At 50.1% G+C, this 14445-nt stretch overlaps 1 protein-coding gene across 16 annotated transcripts in view; it reads right to left on the bottom strand.

Moving 5' to 3' along the window:
- The window catches only part of INPP4A (inositol polyphosphate-4-phosphatase type I A), a 2396889-nt gene that overhangs the window by 477551 nt on the left and 1904893 nt on the right, over positions 1-14445 (bottom strand). For all 16 annotated transcript variants that reach the window (XM_069636670.1, XM_069636669.1, XM_069636663.1 and 13 more), the window contains one exon: positions 255-381. In XM_069636670.1, the coding sequence (XP_069492771.1) occupies positions 255-381 (127 nt within the window). The remainder of the gene's footprint in view (positions 1-254; positions 382-14445) is intronic.

Here is a 14445-nt window from a genome sequence, read left to right as displayed (position 1 = left end):
TTGGAATTTATTAAAAAAAAATTGATTTGTTAAATAATGTGAAGTATATTGGGGAACAAGCACCTTCTTGTTTTTTTGTGATTTTCAGTCCCAGCTATAGTTCCCCCTTTTTGGGACCCCCCACCCTCGAACCCCCCTCTTTGTGATGATCATATACTTAGATAAAGTGAAGTTATTTGACTGCAGGGTTAAAATAGTAAATGCAAGGGGCGAAAAAGCATTCAAATCGTTAATATTTGTTTTGTCTTCTTTACCGATTCCCTGTGATGACGGGCAGCATGTCAGCTGAGGAATTTGATGTGGCTTGTGTGACTTTAAAAGTTACATTCCTCAGGTCCATAATGCCGAGATTCATATCCTCCAGCATAGCCAGCTCCTCCCCTAAAAGCAGAAGGGCAAACAATGTTTAAAGTTGCTTTGTAGTTGTGCAGTGTGGTACAACTGACTCTTGCAAGTGCAGAACTTCACCCAAGAACAATATGTGCCAGGTAAGAATCTGCAATCTCTTGTGGCCTCGAGTCTGAGTTAGGCTAGCAGAAGCAACAAACAGCAACAAAGCAGTGGGGCTTGTCCAACTCTTCCAATTGGTGAGGCCTCATTACAAGTTCGGCGGTATGGGCAATTACTGGGTCATTATGGCCCAGCCGGACCCAGTATTTGCCCATTCCTGGACACCGGTAAAAAATGCTCCCCATTCCCAATGAGCTCGATAGGGCTCAATGGGAGTGGGGAGGCCAGGTGCACCGGCACCATTCAGGATGGTGCTGGTGCATCCGACATGCTCTGCTCGCGGGTGACGGTCCGCCCGCCAGATCTGGCCTGGCGGGCGTAAAGGCACCCGCGAGCAGAACTCGTAGTTTGCCGGTCCGGTAACTGCGGTACCAGCAAGCTTACTGGTACCGTAGTTACAGGACCGACAAACTTGTAATGAGGCCGAATCTTACAATGGGGAGCGCATAGTGGGGAGAGCAATCAGAGAATAATCATAGCTCAGCTGTGATATTATAGCATCTGAGGCTTTCCCTTCAAAGCACAACACTGGTGAAAAATGGAGGAGTGCACACACCAACAGATGAGCAAATGGAGCTCACTACATGGAAAGCATACTCACTATATGTGAAAGCATACTACCTTCACAGATTGTACCTAAAGGATTTTAGATAATTAAAACACACTACTGCTTCAAATACATCACTATTCTTTTGCACTATAACACACATACAGCAGTTTGCATCATATAATACAAAATCGTTAAGTGATCAAACAAACGCAACTATCAATGTGTACCACAAAATAAGCTCTGCAGTGTGTCTAAATCATAGTGATACACATGTTGATGAAACAAAGCTATGGTTAGTAAACAATGCACAGTGATTGGTAGAATTAAGAAAGACCCTGGATGATAAAAAGTATGTCAGATAAAATATTTATAGACATACATTGCTCATGTAATAACCAACATAGCTTAATTTTGTGGAGAGTTAAGTGAAAGAAATTTCACATGTATCGAATGTAGTAAAAAGTGAATTATCATGTTAAAAAAATGTTCTGTCAGTCAAACCTTGCCCTCCCAGGACATTGACACCTGCCGCCAACATGCATCTAGGAACTGTTGCAGCGGACGCATGCAGAGCCTGCAGTGCTGGAGTTTGGGATCGCAAGATGACATCATCCCCAGTAGGAACTTTAGGCGGCAGACAAATGCGGCTGGTAAGGGGGAGAGCAATTGTACCTTGGTGAGAGGGTTGGAACTCTCTCCTCCGAGGGATTTTCCCTGCAAGATAGTGTGTCTAGGCGTGCACCCAAGCAGAGAGCCTGCTGCAATGGGGTTGGACAGGATTTTGGATAATTAACAGAGAATCCAAGAGACTGCAGGCACTGAATGGTGAGAGTGGTGTGCTTTGCTGCCATGTCAATCAACGCCGCTCACACCAGCCAGTCGTCCAGATGGGGATAGACGTGCGCACCCGCTCAGCGCTGATGGGCCACTACCAGAGCAAGGCAATGGGTGAAAACCCTTGGGCCAAACGGAGCCCGAAGGGTAGGTCTTCAAATTGGTAGTTTCGAGCTGCGACCACAAAGCGTATATAGTGGCAGTGCTTCTGGTGCATTGGATTGTGGCAATTAGCATCTTCTAGTTCTAGTGATGCCAGAAAATCCCCTTCTTGTAACTGAGACAGTACCTGCTGCAGTGTTACCATCATGAAAGTTTGGCCTTTAAAGAACTTGTTTAGCACTGGGGGATCTAGTATGGGCCTGCACACTCGTAACTTTTTCCTTACCAGGAAATACCTTGAATAGACTCCTCATCCTTGCTGGCTTCATGGCACCTAATCGATGACACCGTTGGATAGCAGTGCTTGGACCTCCTGTTGTAGCAGCTGTATTTACTTCTCCACCAATGGCCACAGAGGAATGGTAGGCGGCCGTTTGACGAACTCCAGCGCACGGTTCGGAATTGAGGGGAGCTGGGAGCTATTTAGCTCCTGCTTCTGGCCTGGAGGGACCTGGCTCGCTCAACACTGGCCGCTACCAGGAGCTACTTTTGGCTCCCCATACCCAAAAAGCACACCTATGTGAATTTAATTCTGTGCATTTGGGACAATCTGTAAATAAACTTTAGGACAAATCTATACACTGTTTAAAGCATAAGGGGACATAAATAATGGACACAATAATGTTTCCATATTATGTGAAAGTTGAGGAACGCTGTGTGCCGGCTCCTCATTCCCCAGTAGTAGCTCCTGGTCACTGGTTAATGCTGGCTACCCAGGAGCAGCTTTTAGCTCCTACTTACCCAATCTTAATTTCGAGCCCTGCAGCGTGTGGCCCTGCTGGAGAAGTGATAGCACCCACTTGCTGTAGATGTTCTGCCACTCATGGAGGAACTGAGACTGCCTCCCGACCCAGCAGAGGGCGTCCTGCGTCGATGGCGTCGAGCCAATATCCCTCGAGGGCCTCCGTCGAGGGTCGACGTCACCGGATGTTATATATAACACGTGCGGCGCCCCATTGCCTCAGTTTAGTTTTTTCCCCCAGAACGTGTGACACCAGTCTCCTGTCAGTAAAACTGCCTACAGCCTTGTGGAAATGGAAGCTGTAATCACAAGGGAAATTTTCCAGAGGGGCAGGCTGGGAGGGCGATATGGAATACGTCGGAGCAACATCCCATCGAAAGAACGTTACCAGTTTGGTAAGTAACTTGTTCTTCGAAGGGATTGTGTCCTCCGACGTATTCCACATCTATGACAGACTCCCAAAGCAGTACCACACTATGGAAGAGGGAAAGAATTTAGAATGTGAAATGTAGAGTACCCAATCAAATGGCTGAATAGAGGACTGCCTTACCAAAGGCCAAATACTGCCCATGGGTGGAGTCCAGGGAATAGTGTTTAACAAAAGTATTGACAGAGGCCCATGTGGCTGCTTCACAAATATTGCGAATAGGAACACCCCTTTGTAGAGCAGTGGAGGCAGCCACACCCCTCGTAGAGTGAGCCCGTAAGCCTACCAGAGTGTCCTTCCCCGCCAAACGGTAGCATTCAGCGATAGTCAAAACAATCCATCTGGCCAAGGTCTGTTTGGAAACAGCCTGACCCAAGCGGTGTCCAGCATAACCTACAAAGAGCTGATCGTCAACTCTGACCCGGACATCCGTGAAAGGTAAAAGCTCAAAGCTCTCCTAGGATCCAACCTATGGAGCCTCTCCTCTTCCTTACCAGGATGCGGAGGAGGATAAAAAGACGGAAGAACCACCTTCTGTCTCAAATGAAATTCAGACACAACCTTCCGAAGAAAAGAAGGTCGCACCCGCAGGACAACCCTGTCCTTATGGAAAACAGTAAATGGTGGCTTGGCAGAAAGTGCCTGCAATTCACTCACTCTGCGTGCAGAAGTAACCGCAACTAAAAACACAGTTTTAAAAGACAACAGTCTCAACGGACAAGAGTGCAAGGGCTCAAACGGAGCTCCTATCAGGAACTTTAAAACCAAATTCAAATCCCAACCCGGCACCTGGAAAGGGGACGGTGGAAACACATTAGACAGTCCTTTCAGAAACTGTGAAATCAAAGAAATCTTAAAGTAAGAACACTCTTCAGATGAGCGCTTAAATATAGACAGCGCCGCCAGGTAACCCTTAATGGTACCCACTTGAAGGCCTTGTGGGCTAAAGAAAGCAGAAAAGGCAACACCATAGGAATGGAACATTAGAAAGGATCCACAATCTGACCCCTGCACCAGTCGCAGAACTTCTGCCAACGGCAACGGTACAGGGATTTCGTTGCGGGCCGCCTGGCCGAAAGCAACACCTCCATCACGTCATCCGGGAGGTCCCAATCCTTGTATCTCAACCTTTCAGATACCAAGCATGAAGGTTGAGTGACCTGACCTCTGGATAGAGAACCTGACCCCCCTCCAGTGAGAGCAGATCATCTCAGTAGGGAAGACGGCGTGGAGGGCAGATGGACATGTCGAGAAGGTCTGGGTACCACGCTCTCCTGGCCCAATCCGGAGCAATGAGGATCATTCGGGAACCGAACCTCCGTAACCTCTGCAACACTTGAGGAATGGCGGGGACTGGAGGAAACGGGTACAGCAGTGGGAAGGACCGCTCCACTACGAACGCGTCCCCTAAGGCTACACTTGAGGGAAATTCCCGCAAGAAAACTCTCGCACTTCCGGTTGACACTGGTGGCAAAGAGATCCACTTGAGGGGTTCCCCAAAGGGCAAAGATCTCCAAAAGGACTTCCTGAGCCAGCTCCCACTCGTGAGAGACCGCACTCTGCCTGCTCAGAGTGTTCGCCGCCAGGTTTTCTTTTCCGGCCAGATGAACTGCCGAGATCGGGATTTCCTGTTGTATGGCCCAGAACCAGAGCTGCATCGCTTCCCTGCACAACGTGAGTGACCCTGCCCCCCCTTTTGTTGAGGTAATGTGTTGTCCGTCATAACCAGGACAGTCTTCCCCTGCACAGACGGCAGAAAAGCCTTCAGGGCCAGCCTGATGGCTCTCAGCTCTAACAGATTGATGTGGAGTCTGGACTCTGACGGAGAGCAAAGGCCTCTGGCTGTCAACTCGTTGGCATGAGCGCCCCATCCTGTGAGGGAGGCATTCATCACGATCGTCACCTCTGGCCATGGTTGCCAAAACAGTGCCCCCCCTTCATCAGATTGCCTTCGTCGGCCCACTATAGAAGATCCTGGGCGACCGAGATAGGAATCTGAACGGGATCCGACATCTTGCCGGAGAACTGCAACCACTGCATTTTGAGAGCCCACTGCAGGGATCTCATCGCAGTCTGGCTTCTGGCACCAGAAAAATTTAGGATGCCATGAGGCCGAGCAACCTTAAGAATTCGAAAGCCGGGAGACTTTGGGCACGTTGAAACTTGTCCACCATCTGCAGAATGTGATGAGCCCTCACCTGGTGAGGCGAACACTGCCCCAGGGACGTGTCGAGCACTGCACCGATGTATTGGAGCCGCTGGGAAGGTATCAAATGCGACTTCTTTAAATTTAGGGATAAGCCCAGCTTGTGAAGGGAATGGCAGGCGACGGTGAGATGATCCAAGGCTTGCTCCGGAGCGCGCCCTGATCAACCAATCATCCAGGTAGGGATAGACGTGAATCCCCCCTCCCCTGAGGTACGCTGCCACCACCACCATCAGCTTAGTGAAGACCCTCGGGCGGAGGTCAATCCGAACGGCAGGACCCAAAACTGAAAGTGCAAATCACCAGCCGCGAACCTCAGGTACTTCCTGTGCTTGGGATGAATCGGCACATGAAAGTAAGCATCCTTGAGGACTAGAGACACCAACCAATCCTGAAGTTGAAGGGCCTGGAGGACTTGAGAAAGAGTGACCATCTTGAACTTGTCCTTCCTGAGAAGCTTGTTCAACCAACGCAAGTCAATGATAGATTTCAATCCCCCGTCTTTCTTTGGGATAAAAAAAATAAGGGGAATACCATCCCTTGTTCCTCTCCGCTACAGGCACCAGTTCTATGGGCCTTTCTCCAGCAGGGATAGGATTTCCTGTGCAAGGAGAGGATCCTGACGCTTCAAAGAGAGCTTCCCCGGTGGATTGTCGTGAGGCTGCTGAAGGAAGGGAAGGCAGTAGCCGTGGGCTATGATATCCAGAACCCACACATCCGAAGTAATGGCAAGCCATTCTCCAAGATGCTGCGCAAGACTGCCCCCAACCGGCGAACCATGGGACATGGCCTCATGACTGAGCTGGAGCGGCTGCAGCAGTGCCTGAGGGCAAAGAGGCAACTGCCTGAGCGGTTTTGGCACACCGAGTTCCCCTTCCACCACGGGAACTCTTACGTTGGCCCCTTTGACTGGCAGCTCCTCTCGAGTACCAAAAGAGGAGTAGAAACGAAAGAAACCTCCCCTCCATTGCTGTCCCCTAGGACGAAAAGGCGGAAGTTGCCGTACTGCAGCACTCAAATACTTTGCTGCAGCTTTGGAGGTCTGCAACCTCTCAAGGCTCTCGTCAGCCTTGCTGCCAAATAAATGAACGCCATCAAAGGGCATGTTCAGAAGACAGGATTGCACATCAGGAGCAAACCCCGACTTCCGCAACCACGCAAACCTGCGTAGTACGGTGCTCGCAGCCATGGACTGGCTGACACAGTCTGACGTGTCCAACCCCAACTGAAGTGATTCACACATAGCATCCTTGTCGTCATGCACAATGGCTAGGAAGCCATCCCTTTCCTCCCCCTCGGGAATATGCTGAGCCGCGTAGGAAATACAGGTCCACAGAGTGTGTGTAAATCTTGCCAGGGCACATGTGGAGTTGACAGCTTTCAGTGCCATGCTCCCTGTCGAAAAGACCTCCCGAGACCATCCGTCGAAGCCCTTGGCGTCCCTATCTGGAGGGATGGTAGGGTATGCCTGCTGCCTCGAGGTGGCCGTAGCTGCCGGAACCACCAAACTCTCAAGAGTGGGGCGAGTAGACAAATAGCTGGGGTCGCTAACAGATGGGCGGTACTTTTTCACCAAATTCTTATTGACCGCCGGAAGCGATTCCGGGGCATGCCAAGCTGATGACACCCTTTTTTGCAATGTAAGATGGAAGGGCAATGCCGGGTCAGAGGGGGGACCTTGGTCCAAGATGTCAGTAAGGTCATCCAGAATAAAAACCTCAGGAGGACTGGACCACCCCAGGTATTCGCAAACCCTAGACATAAGCCGCCTGTAGGAAGAGTCTGCATGAGCCCCCGGCTCATGCCTACCAAATTCAACCTCTGGAGAAGTATCCAGGCCACTGGCGTCATGTAGGGACTGCTGCAACTCCTCCAATGGACTGTCACCCAACAATCCCGGAGCCTCATCCTGAGAAACAGGATCTCCAATGTCTGATCTTTCCTCCTCTTCAAAAATGTCAGTCAAAGGCTTGGAAAACCTAGCCAAAGCAACAGAAACGGGCCTGGAGCCCAATAGCGGCCTCCCAGACGTAGAGGAAGCCCCAAGAAACTCCTCAGACACATTACGCCCAAAAAGCGCCAAGGGCGCCGAGACCCTCGACGCCGAGGGCATCGAGAACAACGGCGTTGAGACCGCCAAGGGCTTTGACGCCGGAATCCGCCCCGATGGTATCGACGCTGTGACCTTTGCGTCGACGCCGCTACAGGCGTGGGCTGATAGGACGGAACAGCATCGTCCGAGTCTGACTGGACCGGCGCCGAACGACTCGAAGCTGGCGTCGGTACCTCCACAGGCTGCAATGGTCTCGATGGGGATGAGAACCGAGACCTGGACGCACGACTATTGTGACTGCTCTTGGCCGCACGAGAACTCGAGGGCTCCCGGTGCGAGTCGCGAAGTGAGCCCGAAGGTGTGCGAGCCGCGGATCGACAGCGTTCTCTGCCGGCTTTGTGAGAAGGCGAGACAGGAAACGTGCCTTGCGACTGGAAAATTGCCATCATTTGCTCTTTAAACGCTGCCCACTCCTCCGGCGTCGAGGACTTCGTGGGACAGGCGACCTTACGCATGGCACCATCCTCCGAAGAGGACGGGGAAGGCGACCAGTGTCGGCGCTTCCAAGAGTGCCACAAAGACGAGGAATGGCGGGAACCACTCCAGGACCGAGAACCTCGCTTCCTCCCAACGCGGAGAGTCGCCCCTCGAGTCGTCGATGGAAACCCTAGACTTCGTTACGGTCTTACTGGACTTTTTGATGGCTTACCTGCACGGAGCATCCCCTCCCTTTCACGCAAGGCCCTGGCTGTAAGAGAATGGCATTTGGAGCAGTCGGTGTTGTGCGACTCACCCAGGCACCATAAGCAAATACGGTGCGGGTCGGTCAACGACATTTTGGACTTGCAGTCCGGGCAAGTCTTGAACCCGGACCTTGGTGTCGGAGGGGTCGAAGAAATAGACATCATAAGAGATTCGAAGAATCCACGAGGCGCGCCGAATTTTACGAAGCTAACACGTTCGCTGTCGGAAAAAACGGAACTGAGGCAAAGGGCGCTGTGCATCCTATATATAACATCCAGTGACGTCGACCCTCGACGGAGGCCCTCGAGGGACATCGGCTCGACGCCATCGACGCAGGGCGCCCTCTGCTGAAAAGTTTCCGAAGTGCACAGCTGTGGGACACAACTGTCATAGATGTGGAATATGTCGGAGGACACAATCCCTTCGAAATAGATATTGCATGATCAGATGCTGCCTCACCTTGCTGAAAAGGGGAAATACCCTCCTGCTTTATGACATCTGGGAGGAACTCTAGAATGGGGCCCATCTTGAAATATAGCTCCCGGTCATGTCTAGAGAGAATAGCCATGGCATTGGCCACCTTGGTGGTTGTGGCTGCTGGTGTAATCGCTCTCTTCCCAAATGCGTCAAGATATTTCCCTTCTTTGTCCGTGTGGACTGAAGAATAGGGGTTGGAGAAACGATTATGAGCTTCTACCGACACCTAAGACATGAAGGGGCCCGAGTCTGGCACCTTATATTTCTTGTTGAATCTCTCCTTCTTGGGAGAAACAGAGGAAAGGTTGGTCATCGTTAGCAAGCCGCCTTTCCAGATGTTGTCCAGTAGGAGTATGGGCACAACAGAATTTCTGTGTGCCTGTCACAGTAAGCCATCTGGGACTAGTCCAAACACCCTTGATAGCCTAAACATCAAGCCGTGAAAAGAGCGTATTTCGTCCGGGGGAGAATCTCAAAGGGGAACCCAATCTTGTTCACCGCCTGCAGGTATGATGTCATTAAATTCATCTGTGCCTGTATTTGCTGTGTTTATGGAGGCTTGGTCGTCGGGGGACATTCAAATCATCTGACTATATCAGTGAGTTGTGCCAGCACCAGGCGGTGGTTTTCCTTTGTAGTATGATGGAGGATAGGTAGGCCACTTCCACCAGATTGAGGTGTAGCAGGATAGCCTCTTCCACAAGGCTGAGGTGTAGCAGGGTCGGCAACCTGTACTGCAGCTCCGACACCAGTGATTTCAGGGTGCCCAGAATATCGAGGGAGATGTCTCTAGATGGTGCCAGTGGTGGAGGGGAAGCTACCCCTGGTGATATAGCTCTAGGTAGAGGCTGAGCAGGAGCAGCCTTGGGTAGCAGAGCCTGAGCAGGAACCAACTTAGGTGGAGGCATGCTCCGTTTGGGGCTGGTGGGGATCTCCTCCACAGCCGCCTCGTTGTCCATGTCCAAAAACACTGCCAGTGGATCTTCCAGCTCCAAAATGGGCTGGAGGATATCTTGCAGCAGAACTGTAGATGACCATACATTCACTGGGCTGATCCGAAGAGCCAGTGGAAGAAGGTAAGCCGTTTGTGGCCGCGCAGTCAAAGCGGATGGATGGGACGACAGTGTGGCACTGCCAAATCGAATTACGCTTGCTCACCAGGCCGTCGACGAGGTCATCAATGGTGTAACTGTGGATTGTCCAAGAATGGTCGTCAAGGAGATCGATTTTGCAGTCGTCAATGGTTTCGTGACTTTTGTCGTGGTCGTCAACGAGGATCTTGAAGTCGACAACAGAGTCGTAGTTGGGGTTCTTGTTGAGGTTGTTGATATGCCGTGGTAGATGACCTGATGTGTGCTGACAGAGACATCGACAGGTCATTAGTTTTCGAGGACAATTTCTGGTAGTAGTTGATGAGAAGAATATGCCTTTTTTGTATGGAAGACACAGAAGGAGGTGTCGTATGAGACTTCTTTCTGCTTCGAGATGCCTACTCATGCGACCTAGACCTCTTACTAGAAGTGGTACACTGCGTCATTCTGTCTTGCCTAAGTGAGGTGACACTATGGACCGAGGCAGTGTCAGAAGCCCCCCCAGCGTCATCAAGCCACACTACCAACCTTCGGTGGTGGTCTCGGAGGGTCTTGTTTGAGAACGTTCGGCAGATGTCACACTCCTGTATGACGTATGTTGGTGTGCAAGCAGTAAAACTAATTGTCGTGGAGATCCTCCACAACAACATTCTTCAGCCTGCAGCGGGCACATGCCTTGAAGAGACACTTCTGTTTGGATTCAGCCATGATGTACACCTCAACGCTGGGGAAGAGTCGTATATGAGAATCCACTCACAAATCCAATGGTGGTCTACCAGAGAAGAAACTCCAGGTGTCACCGGAGCACAGGATTCTCAAACTGTTGTCGAAATGATAAAGTTTCGCCGAACATTATGAAAAAACATTGAATAGCGAAGAGAGATTTTTATGAGGACTCCCAACATGAAACGTGCGGTAGAAAATCTGAAGATGGCTACCATGGGTGGAGCTAAGGGAGCCTATCCTACTGGATGGGGGCAGATGACCAAAAATGACTACAATACAGCACAAAAGTGACTTCAGTTTTCAGTTTAAAAATAAACTGCTCTGTGTTACTGTGGATTGCCAGCATGACTGGGAATATTCAAATCATGGGAATCAAGATCCAATGCTGGAAAAGACAAGACCATGATAATGCTTAAAAAAATTAGAACACCATCAACTCTTTCATCATCTGAAATCCGATGTTGATCAAGAGGTTGTGCTACTGTGCAGTGTATATGATTACCACAGTATAACAAACATTAAATAAATTGATAAACAAGAAAGCACGTTAATGTATAAGGTCAGACATGCCAATTGGTCCCAAGCTGTTCATTCATAGGGAGTAAACTACCTCATTGTAAGCAAAGAGAAACCCTTTTGTCATCTGAACATTCAGGATTATCCCTTCAGGATATGGCCACTTCCAGAAATATTAGGAGAAGGGTGTACATCTTGGCACAACAAATGACCATACTTTGATCAGACTTGGACACAATGCATCAGATCTAAAAAACATAAATCTCTTGCTATGACGGATTTCCAGAATCCGCCCAGGCAGTAATATTTTGGGAACATGGAAGAAACTGAGCGGTTAGCCAAACCAAAACAAGGTGAGGCAGCCGAGCGGCAAGGCTTAGTCTCTGGAAGGGTGTGAGAGTGGTCTAGGGCGACAACCAGTAATTCCAGTAGGAGAGGCAAGTATAATAATACAATTATTTATTAGGCCTTCAGTTAACATGCTAAGCAAGAAAAACGTCTAGTCCTATAGTATCACATAAAACCTTATAAAACAGATATTTACATACACCCTTAGGAGAAATATAACATTTGATTCAATGACCAGTGAAACACACATAGGTACTCAGATGTGTAAAAAGAGAAAGAACTCTTCAGAATAATCACAAAACAGCTCACCTAACTTTTATAAAATGCAAGCCTTTCCCAAAAGTCACCAGTTCCAAAGTGTGCACTTTTCAGGTAGGTTTATATAGAGAATTGCAATGCCAGTGGTTGTGATTAGGAAAAGGTTACTTACCTGTACGTTTTGTTCGCAGGCATGGGTCTTGCATGGATTCACATGCTCAAGAATATTACCCCTCATCAGACTAAAAATCTTCGGTAAAATGAAAGCAGTTTAGCTTTAAGCTAAAATCTGCTTGTCGCTTCTCTAGCTTATCAGGGTCACTTTGGGCCATACTGCCCAAGCCAATGACACTCGTCCTCCTAACCTCCACCCCTGGTTGCCATCTTCAGATTTGGTTGCACACGTAAAGTGGCAGTATGAACCAATAAGCGCCGGAGAGGGGAAGGAGGGAGGGTTTGCATGTGAATCCATGCAAGACCCATACTGGAGAACAAGAGTTACAGGTAAGTAACTTGTTCCTTCACCAGCATGGCGTCTTGCATGGATTCCCATACTCATATACGATTACACAGCAGGCTCACAGAAGAAATACACTTACCTCTGGAACAGACTCACCTCAAGCAAACAGGTTGTGCAACACTGCTCGGCCGACCCGGGACTCTTCCCTGCAATCCCTGTCGACACAGTAGAATCTTGTGATTGGGCGGTTAGACCTCCACATAGCAGCCCTGCAGATGTCGAGCAGGGAAACATCAGAGAGGAACGCTGTAGTTGCTGCGGTGGCTCTGGTGGAATGAGCTCTCGGCCGGCCTGGAAATGGTCTGTTGGCCAAACAATGGCACTCCATGGTACAGTGTAGAGCCACCTGGAGGTGGAAGCCCTAGACAGGGCCTTCCCATATCCCGGAGGTTCAAAATTGATGAAAAGTTGAGAAGTCTTTTGACAGTCCTTCGTGCCTGCAATATACAATTTTAGGGCACATGCAGCGGCCAGCAAATGCAATGACCCTTCAGCAGGCAAAGAAGAATTTGCAAAGAAAACTGTCTCGTTTAGATGAAAGTCTGACAGTACCTTTGGCATAAAGAAAGGATGAGTTTGCAGAACCACCTTAGCTGAGTGGATCAGCAAATATGGAGGGTAACCGGAGAGAGCATGCAGTTCCCTGACCCGCCTGGCCGAGGTGATCGCCACCAGGAAGGTGTACTTCCAGAACAGAAACTTCAGAGGCCCGAGGCATAGGTTCAAACAGAGGCCCCATCAGTTTAGACTGTACCACATTCAGCTCACAAGCCGGGGCAGTAGCCTCCATCGCGGGGAATGTCCTAAAGAGACCCTTGATGAACTTGTTAACAAGCCTGTGTGACCACAGGGAGAGCATGCTTGGAGCCTTGGTGTCTGGATATGGAGGCTTGATGGACCTGGACAGATGCATGGGCAAGGCCAGCCTTGGCCAGCGAGAGCAGGTACGGGAGAAGCTGCAGAGCTGTTACTCGCAGTAGAGAAATCTTCTGTGGCCTGCAACACACCATAAAGTGCTTCCACTTGTGTTTGTCGCAAGGCTAGAAGTTTCTTGCATTCTAAAGGCAGTGAGTGGTGGAAACATTTTAGGGCTGCAGGAGGCAGGCCAAGAGGCTCGGAGACGCTGGGTCGTGATGTAGGATTGAACCGCCTTCTCTGGAGAGGAGGTCTGGAAGTGGAGGCAGTTTGATGGCTGGAGCCACCAAAAGATGGAGAAGGTCTGAATACCAGATCTGCCTGTGCCACGTCGGTGCAATGAGGATCATCTTGGAGTGTCAAAGTCTGAGTGAGTTGATCACTCATAGCAACAGTGGGATTGGTGGAAAAGCATACAGGAGGCCCTCCCAAGGGAACGAGAAGGCGTCCCCAAGACTCCTTGGCTGAGGATACTTGCTGGCAAAATGTTGACACTTGATGTTGGTAACTGTCACAAAGAGGTCGATTTGAGGGAGACCCCACTCACTGAAGCAGCAGGACACTTGTGCTTGCTGTAGCTCCCATTTGTGGCAAGACTGCAGCTCCCTGCTGATAGAGTCCACAATGGTGTTCCGGATGCATGTCAAGTGAAATGGAATGAGAAACATGCGTTGAGCAATGGCCCAGCGCCACAGATTCTGTGCCTCCAAGGAGAGGGTGGTGGAGTGCGTCCCGCCCAACTTCCTGATCTAAAACATGGTGGTGGTGTTGTCCGTGAAGACACGCACCACTGTCTTTTAGAGCTGAGGCTGAAAGGATAGGGCCCTTAAGACTGCCCGCAGTTCCAGGACATTGATGTACAACTCCTTCCCCTCCGGTAGCTAGAGCCCTCTGGCGTGAGAATGTCCTGTGTGAGCCCCCCAACCCTTGAGGGAGGCGTTGGTCATGAATGTCGCCTGATACACAGGGATCTGAAAGGGAGCACCCTGTGAGACATGCGGACAAACTGAGCAACATTGCAGGGCTAGACAGAATGCCTAATTAAGGGCGATCTTGTCGGTCCATGTGGCAGTGATTTGCTGCCACCTGGCATCCACTAACTCTTGAAGGGGTCTCTACTGTAGTCTGCAAAGGGAACCAGATGGTTGCAAGAGGACATCATCCCCAGCAGGGACTTGATGGACCGGACTGTTGCAACGGAAGCTGTTGACAACCGTTGGACCTTTCCCCGGATGGCCTTCTGAGGGAGTCGCTATACACGAGAGTGTGTCGAGGCGGGCACCCAGGAATAGTGCGTTCTGAGATGTCAGGGTCTGGATGGTCTCTGCAGTGTGCTGGATTGCCAGTGCTTGAGAGTGGTATCAGA

Source organism: Ambystoma mexicanum, chromosome 7p (assembly GCF_040938575.1).
Source record: "Ambystoma mexicanum isolate Mex_15411 chromosome 7p, UKY_AmexF1_1, whole genome shotgun sequence".
NCBI lineage: Eukaryota > Metazoa > Chordata > Amphibia > Caudata > Ambystomatidae > Ambystoma > Ambystoma mexicanum.
This window is presented reverse-complemented; position numbering and strand designations above follow the sequence as displayed.